Source organism: Podarcis bocagei (assembly GCF_964188305.1).
Source record: "Podarcis bocagei genome assembly, chromosome: 7".
NCBI lineage: Eukaryota > Metazoa > Chordata > Lepidosauria > Squamata > Lacertidae > Podarcis > Podarcis bocagei.
In genome coordinates, this window is record NC_138132.1 from 8,847,667 (window position 1) to 8,863,365 (window position 15,699).

At 42.3% G+C, this 15,699-nt stretch overlaps 1 protein-coding gene across 1 annotated transcript in view; it reads left to right on the forward strand.

Annotated features, from left to right (window-relative positions):
• Positions 1-15,699, forward strand: part of ARHGAP35 (Rho GTPase activating protein 35) — a 104,263-nt gene that overhangs the window by 32,177 nt on the left and 56,387 nt on the right. The window contains exon 2 of the mRNA XM_081200145.1: positions 4,369-8,263. Coding sequence (XP_081056271.1) covers positions 4,427-8,263 — 3,837 coding nt within the window. The 5' untranslated portion in view covers positions 4,369-4,426. The remainder of the gene's footprint in view (positions 1-4,368; positions 8,264-15,699) is intronic.

Below are 15,699 nucleotides of genomic sequence, written 5' to 3' on the forward strand. Positions count from 1 at the left end.
CAGTTCAATGTTCTTCTTAATGTGTCAATGTTCTTCTTAATGTGTGGCACACAGAACTGAGCAGCAGCAAGGAGGTGGCATTTTACACAGAAGTGCCAGGATTTATCTGTTCGTTTCATTCAAGTATCTCTTCCCATAAAATATCCTAGAGCAACTTGACAATAAGTATCAACAATAAAACATTTATAAATAGAATTTGAAGTACAATACAGACTGGAATAAAAATGTCCATGTAAAAGGCTTGTTGGTTAAGGAATATTTATATGTGTATATTTACATTGAGGAGAAAGCTGCTGATCAATCCTCTGTCGTTATCTTTCTTGGATTGCAGCATGAAAGGGAAATAGATAATCAGTCTTATAGTCAGGGTACTACATTGTACACCAGTAGGATCTGATTCTAAGGCCCCAAACCCCTTATGCTGACCCTGTGATAGATGTTGTCCTGTGTGAGGTAATGTGTATAATCAAGAATGTTGACTGTGAATCTTTTAAGTTCAAATTTGAGGTGCCAAGCCCTGAAAGTTGCATGCAAAAAACTATTCTTGGTCTGAGTGCCATTGGCTGTAAAGATGCCTTTAACTGCTAAAACTAGTTTACTATGAAAATTCTAGTAGAATTATGTTCTTTCAGGGTTGAGAATCTTGTTGCCCATTACTTTATATGTGAGAAAAGCCCAGCCCAAAACATTCCAGCTGCACTGAATGGACTTGGACTTAGTAGAAAATCTTTGATTTATAACTGTAAAATGAAGATAAAATATCCAGTTGGCTGTAGATTCAGAGCAGCCCTCAGTTTATAGTACGTGTCAACTTCCTCTATCCCACTTTTTTTGTAGTAGTCCAAATACTTAATCTGGTGACTCAGCTATTTTTTTTAACTACCTCTTAGAAAAGTTGAATGCACTTAAGATCAAATGTTCTAGGTTTCCTTTTCTAACTCAAGCGTACAATAGCATTTTCAAACGTACAGCAGCCTTTTGTCTTGTGTAATTCATTCCAACTGAAGAACTAGTTAAACTACATTATTCAGCCATCAAAGCAAAGGATAATTTATACTGGTTGCGGATTCAAAGTCCACATTCTCTAAAAACAGGCATGTTGTAACTATGAAAGCAAGCAATGCCATTTGAATGCCTCCCCCCAAGTTTTAAACGATAGTGTCAGTTTTAACATGTCACTAAAGCAGTATGATTGAGACTGCTGATTGTTTCGTAATTTAATTTAATAATTTAAATTTTGTTTCATTTTTTAATAAGAGTATTTTTAGGGTGCCTTGTAGGGATTAAGCCTCCCAAGGTGGATTATGTAACAGTATTTTAAATATTTTTAAATCACTAAGCAAATATTAAAACAGTTCTGGGAAGAAAAGAGCCACTTAAAAGCAAGTAGTTATGATACCAGAGTAATATTACTTAAGAATTTACTTGGGTCTTTTCACATTTTTAACTGGTTGTTATCCTATTAGACTGAGCCTGTGAGTTCAGGGAGTTCAGTTCATCCTCCTGATGAATGGAATCATCAGCTGTTAATCTGGTACCATTCTTTACATTAAAAAAAACACCAAAGAGGTCTTTGGCTTGGTGCATTTGGTGTTGACAACGTTGTGTACATAAACATTAAATATGTTTGAGTAGAGGGAGAGTAAGGAGTGTATGCTTGTAGTAGTAGTTTCATTATTTCTGTCTCTCTAAGACTGTTTTTTAAGTAAACAGCTTTTCTTGCTGTTCTCCAGGACAGAACTTTCTCACTCTCATTGTTGGTGATGGACTATTTCAACGGAGTTTTGTAGCGAGGTGGCAAAGAGAGTTTATAGTTTGCGGATATGCGGCTAGTACACACAGACCACACGGTGTGGCAGTTAATAGGTAGTTAGGATGATTTCTCATTCATTGTGATTAGTACTTGGTTAGTAACCGCTGCCAGATAAACTGCAGAAAGTAGAAACACAGTTGTCCATCTAAACCTTTATTGGCATAACCTTTTGCCTGATGGGTAAGAGTTGCTCTCTTCTAAACTAGCTTATCTGCTCAGCTTTCCTTGCGAATTTCTTGTTTCAGGAAATCTGGAAGTGGTCTTGCCTCATGTTCCCATACGTGTCCTGTGTCTAGAGCATGCACCCCTAAACTTGCCCCCCAGCTGTTTTGGGACTACAGCTCCCATCATCCCTAGCTAACAAGGCCAGTGGTCAGGGATGATGGGAATTGTAGTCACAGAACAGCTGGAGGGCCGAGTTTGGAGATGCCTGGTCTAGAGTATTTGACATCACCCCAAACAAGAGATACCTAGATGCACTGATAAATCTGGGCTGAGTAATGCAAGAATTTTTCTCCCTCAAGGAAACTTTTGGAGCACTTTGGGAATATTGCCAGCTGGATTTTGCAGTAGGTAGCAATTGCCAAAATTCAAGTGTTGCTAAAACCCCCATATTGTCACAGTGGAAAATATTAAACTGTAAAACTAATCACATTACTGTTCATGACTGGGGACTTCCAACATTTTTAAAAGTAACCAAACCTCAATATTCTAACGCAGGTAATGAGCAATTGTGGTCCATTGCAAGGAATGTTGGGTTTGGGAGGCTTCAGTTAAAAGTCCTCTTGTGTTTTAGTGGCCTTGGCCAATAAGTTCCTCATGGATGCAGTGGCCATTTACTTTAGTTAATTTGAAGATGAGCAAGAAAAACTATTAAGGCAACTTACACACTTAAAATACTATTTTTTTAATTCCACGTGTCTCAAGGCAGCATACAAAGCCTATATATGTACATTTGCTGGGGGCGGGGGAGCCCCTGAAATGTGACAGTGACAGAATATATTGTTCATTAGAATGCTCACTTTGTTCACAGCTACATCGATTTCTGTTTTGTCAATTGCTATGGTGCTTTGGATACTGCCTAGAACAAGTGTTCTGACTGCACCAGTCGAGCTTTGGTACATATTTCACATTTTTAAGCTTCTCCTAATAACATGAACAAATTCAAACAACAAAGTGATAGTCCTCTTGCAAGGGCTTACTGACCTTGAGCAATATGAGTAGATGCCAAGGAAAGCTTCAATTGTCAATTTCTGCCTGTCAAAAAACCATTTAAAAACACAGGACTTTTGCCAAGAGAAGGTGACTTCAATATTATATGGGATAATTGTCCACACAGCTCCTATCTCTGTCTCCATGGTCCCCCCTTCTGTCCCTCATACTGCTATCACTTCTTTGTGGCCCCCAATGCATTCCCCACCCCCAACTGGCAGAAGCAATGAGAGACAAGCAATGGACTTATAGTACAAGGCTTATCTCAAATGCAGCCCTCCATGATGCTTCCCCTGCGCTAAAACAGGGCTGCATTGTAGAGCCTGTGGGTGGGGTTTTCTTCTTGCTTCGTACCATGAAGAAAAAAAATTCTTGGAAGGGTCAATAGAGCTACTTCCTAAAAGCTGTATGCAAGTCTTTTTCCTTTCCATCCTTCCTAAAATCAAGAGAACTGCACAAGCAGCTTTTGGGGTATTGCATTGTTGGGTCTTCCAAGTGTTTCCTCTTTCTTCCTGGTGCGAAGCAAGAAGGGCAGCATTCCTGCCTATAGAGACAGTGCCTTGGAAGCTGTTTGTAATACAGTGGTGCCTCGCAAGACGAAAATAATCCGTTCCGCGAGTCTCTTCGTCTAGCGGTTTTTTCGTCTTGCGAAGCAACCCTATTAGCGGCTTAGCGGATTAGCGCTATTAGCGGTTTAGCGGCTATTAAAGGCTTAGCGGATTAGCGGCTAAAAGGCTATTAGCGGCTTAGCGGCTTAGAAAAAGGGGGGGGAAGCGAAAAAAATCGCAAGACTTGCAAGACGTTTTCGTCTTGCGAAGCAAGCCCATAGGGAAATTCGTCTTGGGAAGCGCATCGAAAAATGGAAAACCCTTTCGTCTAGCGGGTTTTTCGTCTTGCGAGGCATTCGTCTTGCGGGGCACCACTGTATAGAATACTTATTAGCATTACTGTACTAGCATTCAGGTTTGCACCCCATAACACTGGACCCATTTCCTTTTCAGGAAAGATAGGGGAAGAGGAAAAATGCCTGTGGAACCGACTGCCCCCCCCCCTTTATGCTGCTTTTAAAATGAGAAAGGATATTAGGGCTGTAAAGACGGTTGTAGAAGGGGTGTTCTTTACTTGTTTCCTGGTAGTGTGTGTGAGAGAGAATTCCAGGAGCAATTTTCAGAACCCAGCCTCAAAGTCAGTTTCTACTTTAATATTTGTCTTCGTTATACATTTAAAGCGTAACTTGTCTTTTTATCATTTTATCTCATGTTTGCGCTAAAGATCTTTCTTAAAACCATGCTAGTGCTATCCCTTTAATCATCCTAAGACTGTGTTTGTTTTCTTTTCTCTAGGGGGGAATGCTGTCTATCCCGTGCTGAGGATCAGTGACAACTGAGCTGCTGATGGCGCATGCAGCAGGGAAATAGCCACCTTCACTGTCCTGGAGATGATTCACCTGGATCGCCAACAGCCACCCAGTCATTTTTGATATTGCATGGGAGTGCGGCAGACTCTAATACTCTAGGAAGAAGCCGAGTGTGGCAGGATGTTTGGATGATGATGATGGCAAGGAAGCAAGATGTTCGCATTCCCACCTACAACATCAGTGTGGTGGGGTTGTCTGGGACAGAAAAAGAGAAGGGGCAGTGTGGCATTGGGAAGTCTTGCCTGTGCAATCGGTTTGTACGGCCCAGGGCAGATGACTTCCATTTGGACCACACTTCGGTTCTCAGCACCAGTGACTTTGGAGGAAGGGTGGTTAACAATGACCACTTCTTGTACTGGGGGGAAGTTGTGCGTTCTTTGGAGGACTGTGTGGAATGTAAAATGCATATTGTGGAGCAGACTGAGTTTATTGATGACCAGACTTTTCAGCCCCACCGCAGCACAGCCCTGCAGCCCTACATCAAAAGGGCGGCTGCGACAAAACTCGCATCAGCTGAAAAGCTCATGTACTTTTGCACTGATCAGCTTGGGCTGGAGCAAGACTTTGAACAGAAGCAGATGCCAGATGGGAAGCTGCTGGTGGACGGCTTTCTCCTCTGCATCGACGTCAGCAGGGGTATGAACAGGAACTTTGACGATCAGCTCAAGTTTGTTTCAAACCTGTACAATCAACTCACGAAAACTAAAAAGCCCACTGTGGTGGTTCTGACCAAGTGTGACGAAGGAGTGGAGCGGTACATTAGAGATGCGCACACTTTTGCCTTAAGCAAAAAGAACCTCCAGGTGGTGGAGACGTCTGCCAGATCCAATGTGAACGTTGACTTGGCTTTCAGCACTTTAGTGCAGCTGATCGACAAAAGCAGGGGCAAAACTAAAATTATCCCTTACTTTGAGGCTTTGAAGCAGCAGAGCCAGCAGATTGCTGCTGCTAAAGATAAGTACGAGTGGCTGGTGAGCCGCATAGTCAAAAACCACAATGAGACTTGGTTGAATGTCTCACGGAAGATGCAGTCCTCCCCTGAGTATCAGGATTATGTGTATCTGGAAGGGACGCAGAAAGCCAAGAAGCTCTTCCTGCAGCACATTCATCGCCTCAAACAAGAACATATAGAGCGCAGGAGGAAGATGTACCTTGCCTCATTGCCCCTTGCTTTTGATGCCCTTGTTCCAGACCTGGATGAAATAAACCACTTGAGCTGCATAAAAATGGAGAAGCTGCTGGAGACAAAACCAGACTTCTTAAAGTGGTTTGTTGTTCTTGAAGAGACCCCCTGGGATGCCACCAGCCATATAGATAACATGGAGAATGAGCGCATTCCATTTGACCTGATGGAGACCCTGCCTGCTCAGCAGCTCTATGAGGCCCACTTAGAGAAGTTGAGGAACGAGAGGAAAAGGGCCGAAATGAGAAGGTCTTTCAAAGAGAATTTGGAGATTTCCCCTTTCATAACACCAGGAAAACCTTGGGAAGAAGCTCGCAGTTTCATCATGAACGAGGATTTTTATATGTGGCTTGAGGAGTCTGTCTACATGGATATTTACAGTAGACATCAAAAGCAAATTATAGAGAGGGCCAAGGAAGAATTTCAGGAACTGCTTTTAGAGTACTCAGAACTGTTCTATGAACTGGAGCTTGATGCCAAACCAAGCAAGGAGAAAATGGGTGTCATCCAGGATGTGTTGGGTGAAGAGCAGAGATTTAAAGCACTACAAAAGCTGCAAGCTGAACGAGACGCCCTGATCTTGAAACACATTCATTTTGTTTACCACCCAACAAAGGAAACCTGTCCCAGCTGTCCAGCTTGCATAGATGCTAAAATCGAGCACTTGATAAGTTCTAGGTTTATCAGGCCATCTGATCGCAATCAGAAAAACTTGCTTTCAGATTCCAATATAGATAGAATCAATCTAGTCATTCTTGGTAAAGATGGACTTGCACGTGAGCTAGCAAATGAGATTCGAGCTCTTTGCACAAATGATGACAAGTATGTGATAGATGGGAAGATGTATGAGCTCTCCTTGAGACCTATAGAGGGTAATGTCAGACTTCCTGTTAATTCTTTCCAGACACCAACATTTCAGCCGCATGGTTGCCTCTGCCTTTATAACTCTAAGGAATCTCTGTCTTACGTTGTTGAAAGTATTGAAAAGAGCAGAGAGTCAACCCTTGGCCGAAGGGACAACCACTTAGTTCATCTTCCTCTGACTCTGATTCTGGTCAACAAGAGAGGAGATACCAGTGGAGAAACACTACACAGTTTAATACAGCAAGGACAGCAGATTGCCAGTAAGCTACAATGCGTCTTCCTCGACCCTGCTTCTACTGGCATTGGATACGGGCGTAATATTAATGAAAAGCAGATCAGTCAAGTTCTGAAAGGCTTGCTGGACTCAAAGCGAAACTTAAATCTCATGAGCTCAACAGCAAGCATTAAAGATCTGGCCGATATCGACCTTCGGATTGTCATGTGCTTGTTGTGCGGAGATCCTTTTAATGCAGATGATATTATTCTACCTATTCTTCAGTCCCAAACCTGTAGGCCTTCCCAGTGTGGAAGCAGCAATTCTGTCTTACTTGAATATCCCATAGGACCACACAAGAGACGTATAGAACTCTCCTTGCTTTCATACCATTCCTCTTTTAGCATTAGGAAAAGCTGGTTGGTCCATGGCTACATTTTGTTTTATTCAGCTAAACGCAAAGCATCTTTGGCTATGTTACGTGCCTTTCTTTGTGAAGTGCAGGACATTATCCCTGTTCAGATAGTGGCACTCACTGATGGCTCAATAGATGTTCTAGACAATGATTTAAGCAGAGAACAGTTAACCGAGGGAGAAGAAATTGCCCAGGATATAGATGGAAAGTTTACAACCATACCTTGTAGTCAACCTCAACATAAACTAGAGATTTTTCATCTGTTTTTCAAAGATGTGGTGGAGAGAAAAAACATCATTGAAGCTACCCACATGTACGATAATGCTGCCGAAGCGTGCAGCACCACAGAAGAAGTGTTCAATTCACCCCGGGCTGGCTCGCCTCTCTGTAATTCAAACCTTCATGATTCAGAAGAAGATATTGAGCCTCCGACCTACAGCCCTTTCAGAGATGACACATCCATGCCCACTTTGTCCAAAGATCTTTCTAAACTTTCCATGGAGTTGGAGGGGAATGATGGTCTTTCTGTCTTTTCTGCTATGAGCACTTTTGAAAGCAAACTGAACAACAAAGTACCTCCGCCAGTGAAACCAAAGCCCCCTGTCCACTTTGATATTAAGGGGGACCTCTCCTATTTGGATCAAGGGCATCGGGATGCACAGAGGAAGTCCATGTCTTCGACCACGTGGCCACCTACAGATGGCTTTGACCCTTCCGATTATGCGGAACCCATGGACGCAGTAGTCAAACCAAGGAACGAGGAGGAAAATATCTACTCTGTGCCTCACGACAGCACCCAAGGCAAAATCATCACCATTCGTAACATTAACAAAACCCAGTCCAATGGCAGCGGCAACGGGTCGGACAGTGAAATGGACACAAGCTCCTTAGAACGAGGCCGGAAGGTGTCCATCATTAGTAAACCAGTGTTGTATCGGACAAGATGCACGAGGCTTGGGAGATTTGCTAGTTACAGGACCAGTTTTAGTGTAGGGAGTGATGATGAATTGGGGCCAATTAGGAAGAAAGAAGACGACCACGCTTCCCAAGGATATAAGGGAGATAACGCTGTCATTCCATATGAGACGACTGATGAAGATCCTAGGAAAAGAAACATCTTACGTAGCTTGAGGAGGACAACAAAGGTAACTTAATACTTTCAACGTGTTTTTAATTTTAATTTTCAAGGGTTTTTACTAAGATAATCAGAGTTACGATATGAGTGCAAACATTCAAATTGTATGAAATATGAACAGCTCTCTTATCTATTCAACAGTCTGTATATGAGAGAAAATTGTAAAGGATGCCATCAAATTCTTTCCAGAGTTTATTTGGAAACTGAAAACAAATGTGCATTTTCCTTTTACTTTTTTTTTGGGGGGGGGGGGATATTTTCTGATGACCTTTCCTGATCAAGATGATAGATTAGATGTGTCTGCTTTATAAGGGTGGAAAATGTGTTGTAATGAAAGGTTATAAATTGTTTCCCCCTTTACATTCCGTTTTTCATTTTCAAGTCCAGCTTCTAAAAGCAAATTGGGAACAAGTAGCAGCTGATTCCTTCTTATGGAGTAGAGAATTTTGAGGAACATTTGTCTGGCATGCAGTGTGAAGCTTGTGTTTAAACTTACTATTTGGGAGCTTCATTGTTGTTCTAAAATGGAATGACTTGAAATATCCCATCCAGAATGTGCAGAGAAGCCAGTCAAACTGCAGCTTTTAATCTTGTAAATAGGATATGTGGAAAGCTAGTTTTCATGTAAGATTTATCTCTTCGTTTCAAACTTTTCTTTCACTGAGTTATTTTCTTAATTTGGGTTTTTTTCCATTGCAACACAAACAGCTACTGAACAGAAGTAGGTTCATTTCTTTTATGCAAAGACTTTTGTCTCTTTAAACACTGTCGTGACTGCTTTGCAAAACAGTGGTGATTTCATACTTGCAGCAGCTGTCCTCTTGCCAGCAGGGTATACTTCTCTTCATTGGCATTAGAGCCCTGTTCCTGGAAGAGGGGAAAAAACACAAAGGCAGACTGAACTGGTAAAACCCCTTTTGAGGAAGCTTCAGTAGTAGCTTGGAGCTTTCTTTTTCTTGCAGGTTTTTTATATATTGATATATATTTTGCTTCAGAATTCTGTAATGGCATAATACAGTGGAAGCTGGAAATATAAAAAGTTAAAAGCCTAATTTCCTCTTCCTGAATCCCATGACGGTTTTCTGCATCTCCCAGTAGGAAAGCAAATGTTAATAAGAAAGAATATGAATGCCGTTAACTCTTCTGTTCTGGTGTAGACTGTGTGTGCATACCACAGCACCTATTTGAACTCCCAGTAAAGAGAGAGTAGACTTGGACGTGCAAAGGAGAGTGGAGGTCAGCCCTCTGAGCATTTTCATGAAGGTGTAGAAGCAATATCTAGAAGTGTTAGCTTACCCCTCAGAAAACAACCAAAAACTATGACTGGAATGCATTCAAAGGCCGAGGGGAAAGGCTTGGGAGGTGCTAACCTACTGCATAGCCAGCAGAGGGAGCACAAGTTAACTGCCAGACATAACTTCCAAAGCTCAAAAGCTGATGCAAGAACAGTAAATTGAAAGCTTTTGTGAATTTCAAGCCTTGTTGGCAGTACAGAGAGAGCATCTCAAATACTTGCTTAATAGAAAAAAAGACAAATATGAGGAGAGCTGTATTTTTAGGGAATAAATAATGGCGTGGAGTGGGCTCTTGGTGGCACCTCACTTTTTAAATAGCATATTCGTTCAAGTTAGGAGTGTTAATATTTGAGCTCTTAAGGAAGGTATCATCAGGCAACTTTCTCCATGGGTCTTAAAACATGAGGCTCTTCGGTGTTTGCATGCTCTGAAAAGCAGCCTTGTTTAAGCAGCAGCACCTACTCACCAGTCAGCTAGGAAAGCCTGGAAGTCAGCACAGACATGCTTTCTCATCACCCGGAGTGGTTTGTAGCTTCAGCGACACTAACAGCTATGCAGATCTGCAAGTGGTAATCACAATAAGCTTAATGCTAAGTTTGATAACCAAATAAGGTTGGTACAGACATACAGTACTTTAAAAATTATTTTTTAAAAAAAATAATGGTTATTCCTTCTCAATGTGTTGTGAATCGCCCTGAGATGTGCGGATGAATGGCGTTATACAAATTTAATTAATAATAATAATAATAATAATAAAAGCCAGCATGTCAAGTAGTGTTAGAAACTGAGATACGAAAGCTAGGAACTAAATGGCACCTTAAACCTAGGTTTTGGGCGCAGCAACAGAATGTCTAGATGCACTGTTTTATAACAAGCAGTGCTGAAAATGAATGAACTGCAGCTAAAATATTATGTTCATTTTTCGCATGGTCCATTCCTTCCCCTGCCCACCGCCCCAGTATTCTTAAGAGGGTCTCTTCTCCAGTCTTCAGAGAGTAGCTGGAAGTGGGGAGGGAGAAAAAAGCCCTCCTTTCCTTCCACTCTGCAGTTTTAATCTGAAATCCTAGGCACAGTACTGCGCCCAGAGCTCAGAAACTGCTTGCATTAATGAAATTCCCTGTCACAAAATGCACTTAGAACAACGGGAGTTTTGAGCACTGGTGTTCTGCATTTCCCTCCCTCCAAATTCTCTATCTCAGTTGGTACTTAACTTAAAATTCTCCCCCATCTTGCTTTGCTGGGAGCCTGGTCCAAAGCATACGCAGCAACAGTTGCTTTTTATAACAGAAAAAGATGCTGAAAGATCTATTCACAGAGCTCCCATCTCATATGTAGTTTGACTCTCCATCTTCTGCCTCAGTGTCGCATGTATTTTCACTGTTAGTCTAGAAAGTGACTTAAATTTAGCAGACATCTTCTGAGTACATTTTTGTCTTCGAAGAGCAATCTGTAGAGCTTAGGCTCCAAATTCTGCAGATTATTTTCTTAACATCTCATCAGATAGTACAGCTTGCTCCAGGGCAGATTATATTACTTGTACTTCTTCAAATGTGTTGGAACAGCAGCTTTCTTTCCTGGAATCTTAGATTGTCCTAATGGGGCAAAATGTCTGTCAGGAGTGCAGAACCTTTTCTGGCTCCCTACCCTTAAAGGGGAAAATTTACAGATGGGCAGGGCTGCTTACCTGTCAATCACCTGATGTTATTATAGTGATGTTGGGTGATGTTGCAGTTGGAAGTCCCAAGTGTTGGGACTTCAAAGTGCAGCTCAGGACTGCTTGAGAGCTCTTTTGCAAACAGTCCCGGTTTGCAAACCAGAGGTTTAAAGAGCAGTGCAGGTCTGTTTGCAAAACTGTTTCTGAACAACTTTTTGCTACGTTTCCCTGTTTCCAGCAGGGGAACAAACACATGCCGCCAAACAGCAGGATTGAACTCTTTGCTCACTAGTTGCTGAGCAGAGGGTTCAATCTTAATGGCAGCAAGGATCTGCTTTGCCCAATATGTTCCCAGCAAGGATTGAATACTACCCTCCTGCCCATCAGATAATGGCACCCAGTGACATTAGCTGATGAACAAGTGGGGATTGTTTAAGGAAAATTGCCTTGTAGGCCAACTTGGACCCCTTATGATCATGAGTCATTTGTGGGCTGGAGGTTCCTCATCACTGAAGTAAGTACATGTTCATAAACTCTTGGAAGGGATATGTTGGTAGAGATGATGGCAAAGTTTAAAATTATAAGCTTGGCCTGTTCTCTGGCTTAATTTATTCCTTTGTACATTTATCAGTGATGCATTGCATCCTTAACAGCTCAGCTGTGTTCTGTTGATATCTTTGCACTTTCTTCTTTTATGTTTGTGCATTTCCTTCCCCAAAAAACATTGTCTATATTTGCACTAGGCAGTGTTATAATCTTACTATAACACTGCCCCTGCTACAATGCTCTATTGCCTCCATCAGGTCCCTGTATCACAGATTTCTTCTTTTTTCAATCACATTGATTTTTTTTAAAAAAAATTAGTAATAAATCTCTTCCCCTTTCTATCTGCATTCTTAGGCTGCAAGTTTAGTAGCTGACTCAGCATATGGTCTTAAGCCAGTTGTGTACAGAGACAGTAACTTAATTTTATCTAGATTTCTCTGTTAATGGCAACAAAATAATACTGCATTTTTACAATGAACTATAAACTGCTTAGTCTAGTAGGTCAATCGGACTCCGCTGTTGATCACAGCAAGAATGTTACCAAATTTCACTGTTCCAAAATTAACAAATTGGCTATGGCCCAGATCATTATTGAAGCAGGTTTGTAGCACACACCTTCCCATTGGCACTAATTGATCCTCATGTTGGCAGTCTCATTAAGTTGACCATGAAAGCTTTATTTGGATGCTTAGCTGACTTAATCTATGTCAAGATAGTGAAAACCCAGAACTTCGACATTCAGTATCAGCCAAAATATATTTTAGCTAAGAACATTTATAGCATAGAACAGGCGTTTATTTCCTTTTCTGTACTCTAACCCTGCTGAAGATAGTTCCTCCTACTAGAATGTGTAAAACTAAGAATATAGTCCTTTTGAATAGAATGTCTCTTGGAACCATTCTGCATTTATTAGAATTATGTCATCGTAATATGCTGATTGCACAGTGTAGAATGGTAGTGAAACTGGGTTTACAGCTCCCAGTTGCCTTTGACATGCAAGTCACATCTATGTATTGGTTATGAGCTTCACTGTGTGAATTGCTCTTCAGAGTGCTTTTTGAAATTGTTACAAAGTGATCTAGTGTTCTCACTGCCCACGTTAATACATAATAAGTCAGACCTTCTGCCTTAACCATAGTTTACTGTGAACCACTACTGTGCTGGCGCACATGCCTCAACAATTCCTGCTCTGTTCGCTCTCTGGTGTGAGCATCAGGATCAAGAAGCCTTGGCTTTCCACTAGGTCCACAGATAGTTGCTTGTTGCTCCCTAGCAGGCCAGTATCAGCAAATCAAAATCAAGCCATGGTTTAAGGTGAGCTAGCAAATGTGGTTTGTTAGGAAACATAAATGTTGTGTCAAATTTCAGGCAATACTCACACACTTCTTTTTGTCCCCCATCCTCCTGTCTCAGTCAAATCCATACTTTCCCCCCAAGCTCCTCCTTGAAGAATTAAGACAAAGAAGGGTATGTGAAATGGCCAACCTCAGTGGTTCCCAATTAGCTAAGTACAGTGGTGCCCCGCAAGACGAATGCCTCGCAAGACGGAAAACTCGCTAGACGAAAGAGTTTTCCGTTTTGGAGGTGCTTCGCAAAACGAATCTCCTATGGGCTTGCTTCGCAAGACGACAATGTCTTGCGAGTTCCTGCTGGTTTTTTTTCCTTCCCCCCTTTTTTCTAAGCCGCTAAGCCGCTTATCAGCTGATCCGATCAGCAGATAAGCCGTTAATAGCGCTAATCCACTAATCCGTCAATGGGCTTGCTTCGCAAGATGAAAAAACCGCTAGACGAAGAGAATCACAGAACGGATTCTTTTCGTCTTGCGAGGCACCACTGTACTGCGGATCCCTTGTTTTCTCAAAACTCAAGCTATGAACCCCCTACTTTTGAAAAGTTTAATATATCTGTGGTAGTTTTTGTTATGTGAATGGTGCCACAGACCCCCTGGGTGGGTTACCACCAATTGGGAACCACTGGTCTACCCAATTAAACATTTGGTGGATATTTGATTGTAAGATGACTATGTTGTGTATTCTTTATGCACTGTTTTCCACACCCTTTTCTTCTTGGCTATGAACCAGGAAGCAGGAGTCCCAAGGCAGGTTCCAAATGAGTCTCTAACATATTGATAAATAATAAACAGCATTTTCTGCAGCCCTTTTGCTGCAATCCTTTTAATGCTGGGTTGAGGTTCAAGCACCTGCTACTTTATAGAAGCTATAAGCATGCAAGAGGAACTGGGAGGCCTGCCTGCCATTTAAAGACAATGCAGTGAGTATGAAGAAGAGTTCCATTGTGTTGGATGGTCACAGATCTTCAAATGGTTCTGCTTAGTGCTTCAGTAGTACTGGTGGTGAAATCTATGATCTGGCATATGTGACACACACCCCCCGAGCCAACATACATGTGTGTAAATGTGTAGCGCAGAGGACTCCTTAATGTTTTTTTCTAGCTAAGAATTCACTAGGCTAAATGAAGGTAAACTCTGGAATGGTGTTGCTTTCTCTTCGCTGGACTGCTTGCTGCTGCTGTGTAACATTTTAATGGCTCCCTAATGACAGACACATGCCTGGCTGAGGGTAGCGGGCTCAGACATCTGGCAAGCACTGATGCGATGGTATTTCCAGCAGGGACTTCTTGCTTTTAACCCTTTTGATGACTGAAGCATTTGTTAGGTCCCTGGTTGTGATTATGAAAGTTTAGGAAGTTGCCTCATACAAGGTCAAATTCTTGGTTTCTGTAGGCCAGGGGTGACTAACCTGAGGCCCTCCAAATGCTAGTGGATTCCACCTCCCAGCAGCCCCAGTCAGCATGGGAGCTGTACTCAACAACATTTTTTTTGGGGGGGGGGCAGATTAGCTATTCCTGATCTAGGCTCAGTGTTGTCTACTCTTGACTGGCAGCATTTCTCTAGGGTTCCCAAGGAGGGGTCTTTCCCATCACCTGCTTCCTGTCGCATTTACTTATGCCAATCCAATCCAAATAAATTTATTGTACTAGCCATTGGCCATGACAAATCTGAATAAAAAATAAACACAGGCAGAAGCACAACTTATAGTCTCTATTTAGATCTCTGCCTCTCCATTGCCGTTCACTGCTATATTGTCCAGGGTCTCCTTTCTGATCCTTCTGGCTGCCAAAAACCAGCATTTTTGCCCTCCCTACTAACTGAAGCTCTTGAGGCGGCTTACTAGATATTTGAAATGCAATAAAATAGATATTGACACAGTAGTCACTGCAGCAGGGCAAAGGTGTATGTATGTAAACCCCCCCCACCCCCGTTCTCTGATGTTCAAACAAATTGCATTTTGCAACCGAGTCTCCTGGCTTGGAACTGACTGTTGAAGATGCTACATGTTAGTCCCACACAGGCCAGGACTTCCTTGCTGGGTGGATGCTGCTGCTGCTGTCTTTCACAGCCCTGGGGGCTGATGGAAGAGCTGCTGGAGGAGCAAAAATGTTACATGCCTTCCTGAAGTTGCTGGGGATTGAATGTGGGACACTTTCTCTGCCAGGCATGTGCTCTGCCACTGAGCTTTCAGCCCTTCCTTTATTGTGATGTAGTGTGCATTTTTATTAACATTTTGACCTGTTTGGCTGGGGCCTCAAAGCAGAAAGCTGTGGGCAGGTCTTAAATGTCCAGGAGCAGGGGGAGCTTGGCATATATTCTGGTGGCTGCATGCCATTTTTGCCCATGCCTCCATTTTGGTCAAGTGTGTGGCTAGAAAAGGTCCTAGCTAGATTGAGCCCTTAACACTAGTTCTGTGATTTGGTCTAGGTTTTCATTCCAAGTTAGATAGCTGTGTCTTGCTCCCTTGGGCAGCTTGGCCAGGGAAATGAGGCTGGAATCCCAAGCCCGTTTCACTTTATAGTCAGCCTTGAAGTAAAAGCTGCAGAGCGCTAGGTATTCCATCACTTTTCTACTAATGCTTCTGTCGGCGAACAGAGAGA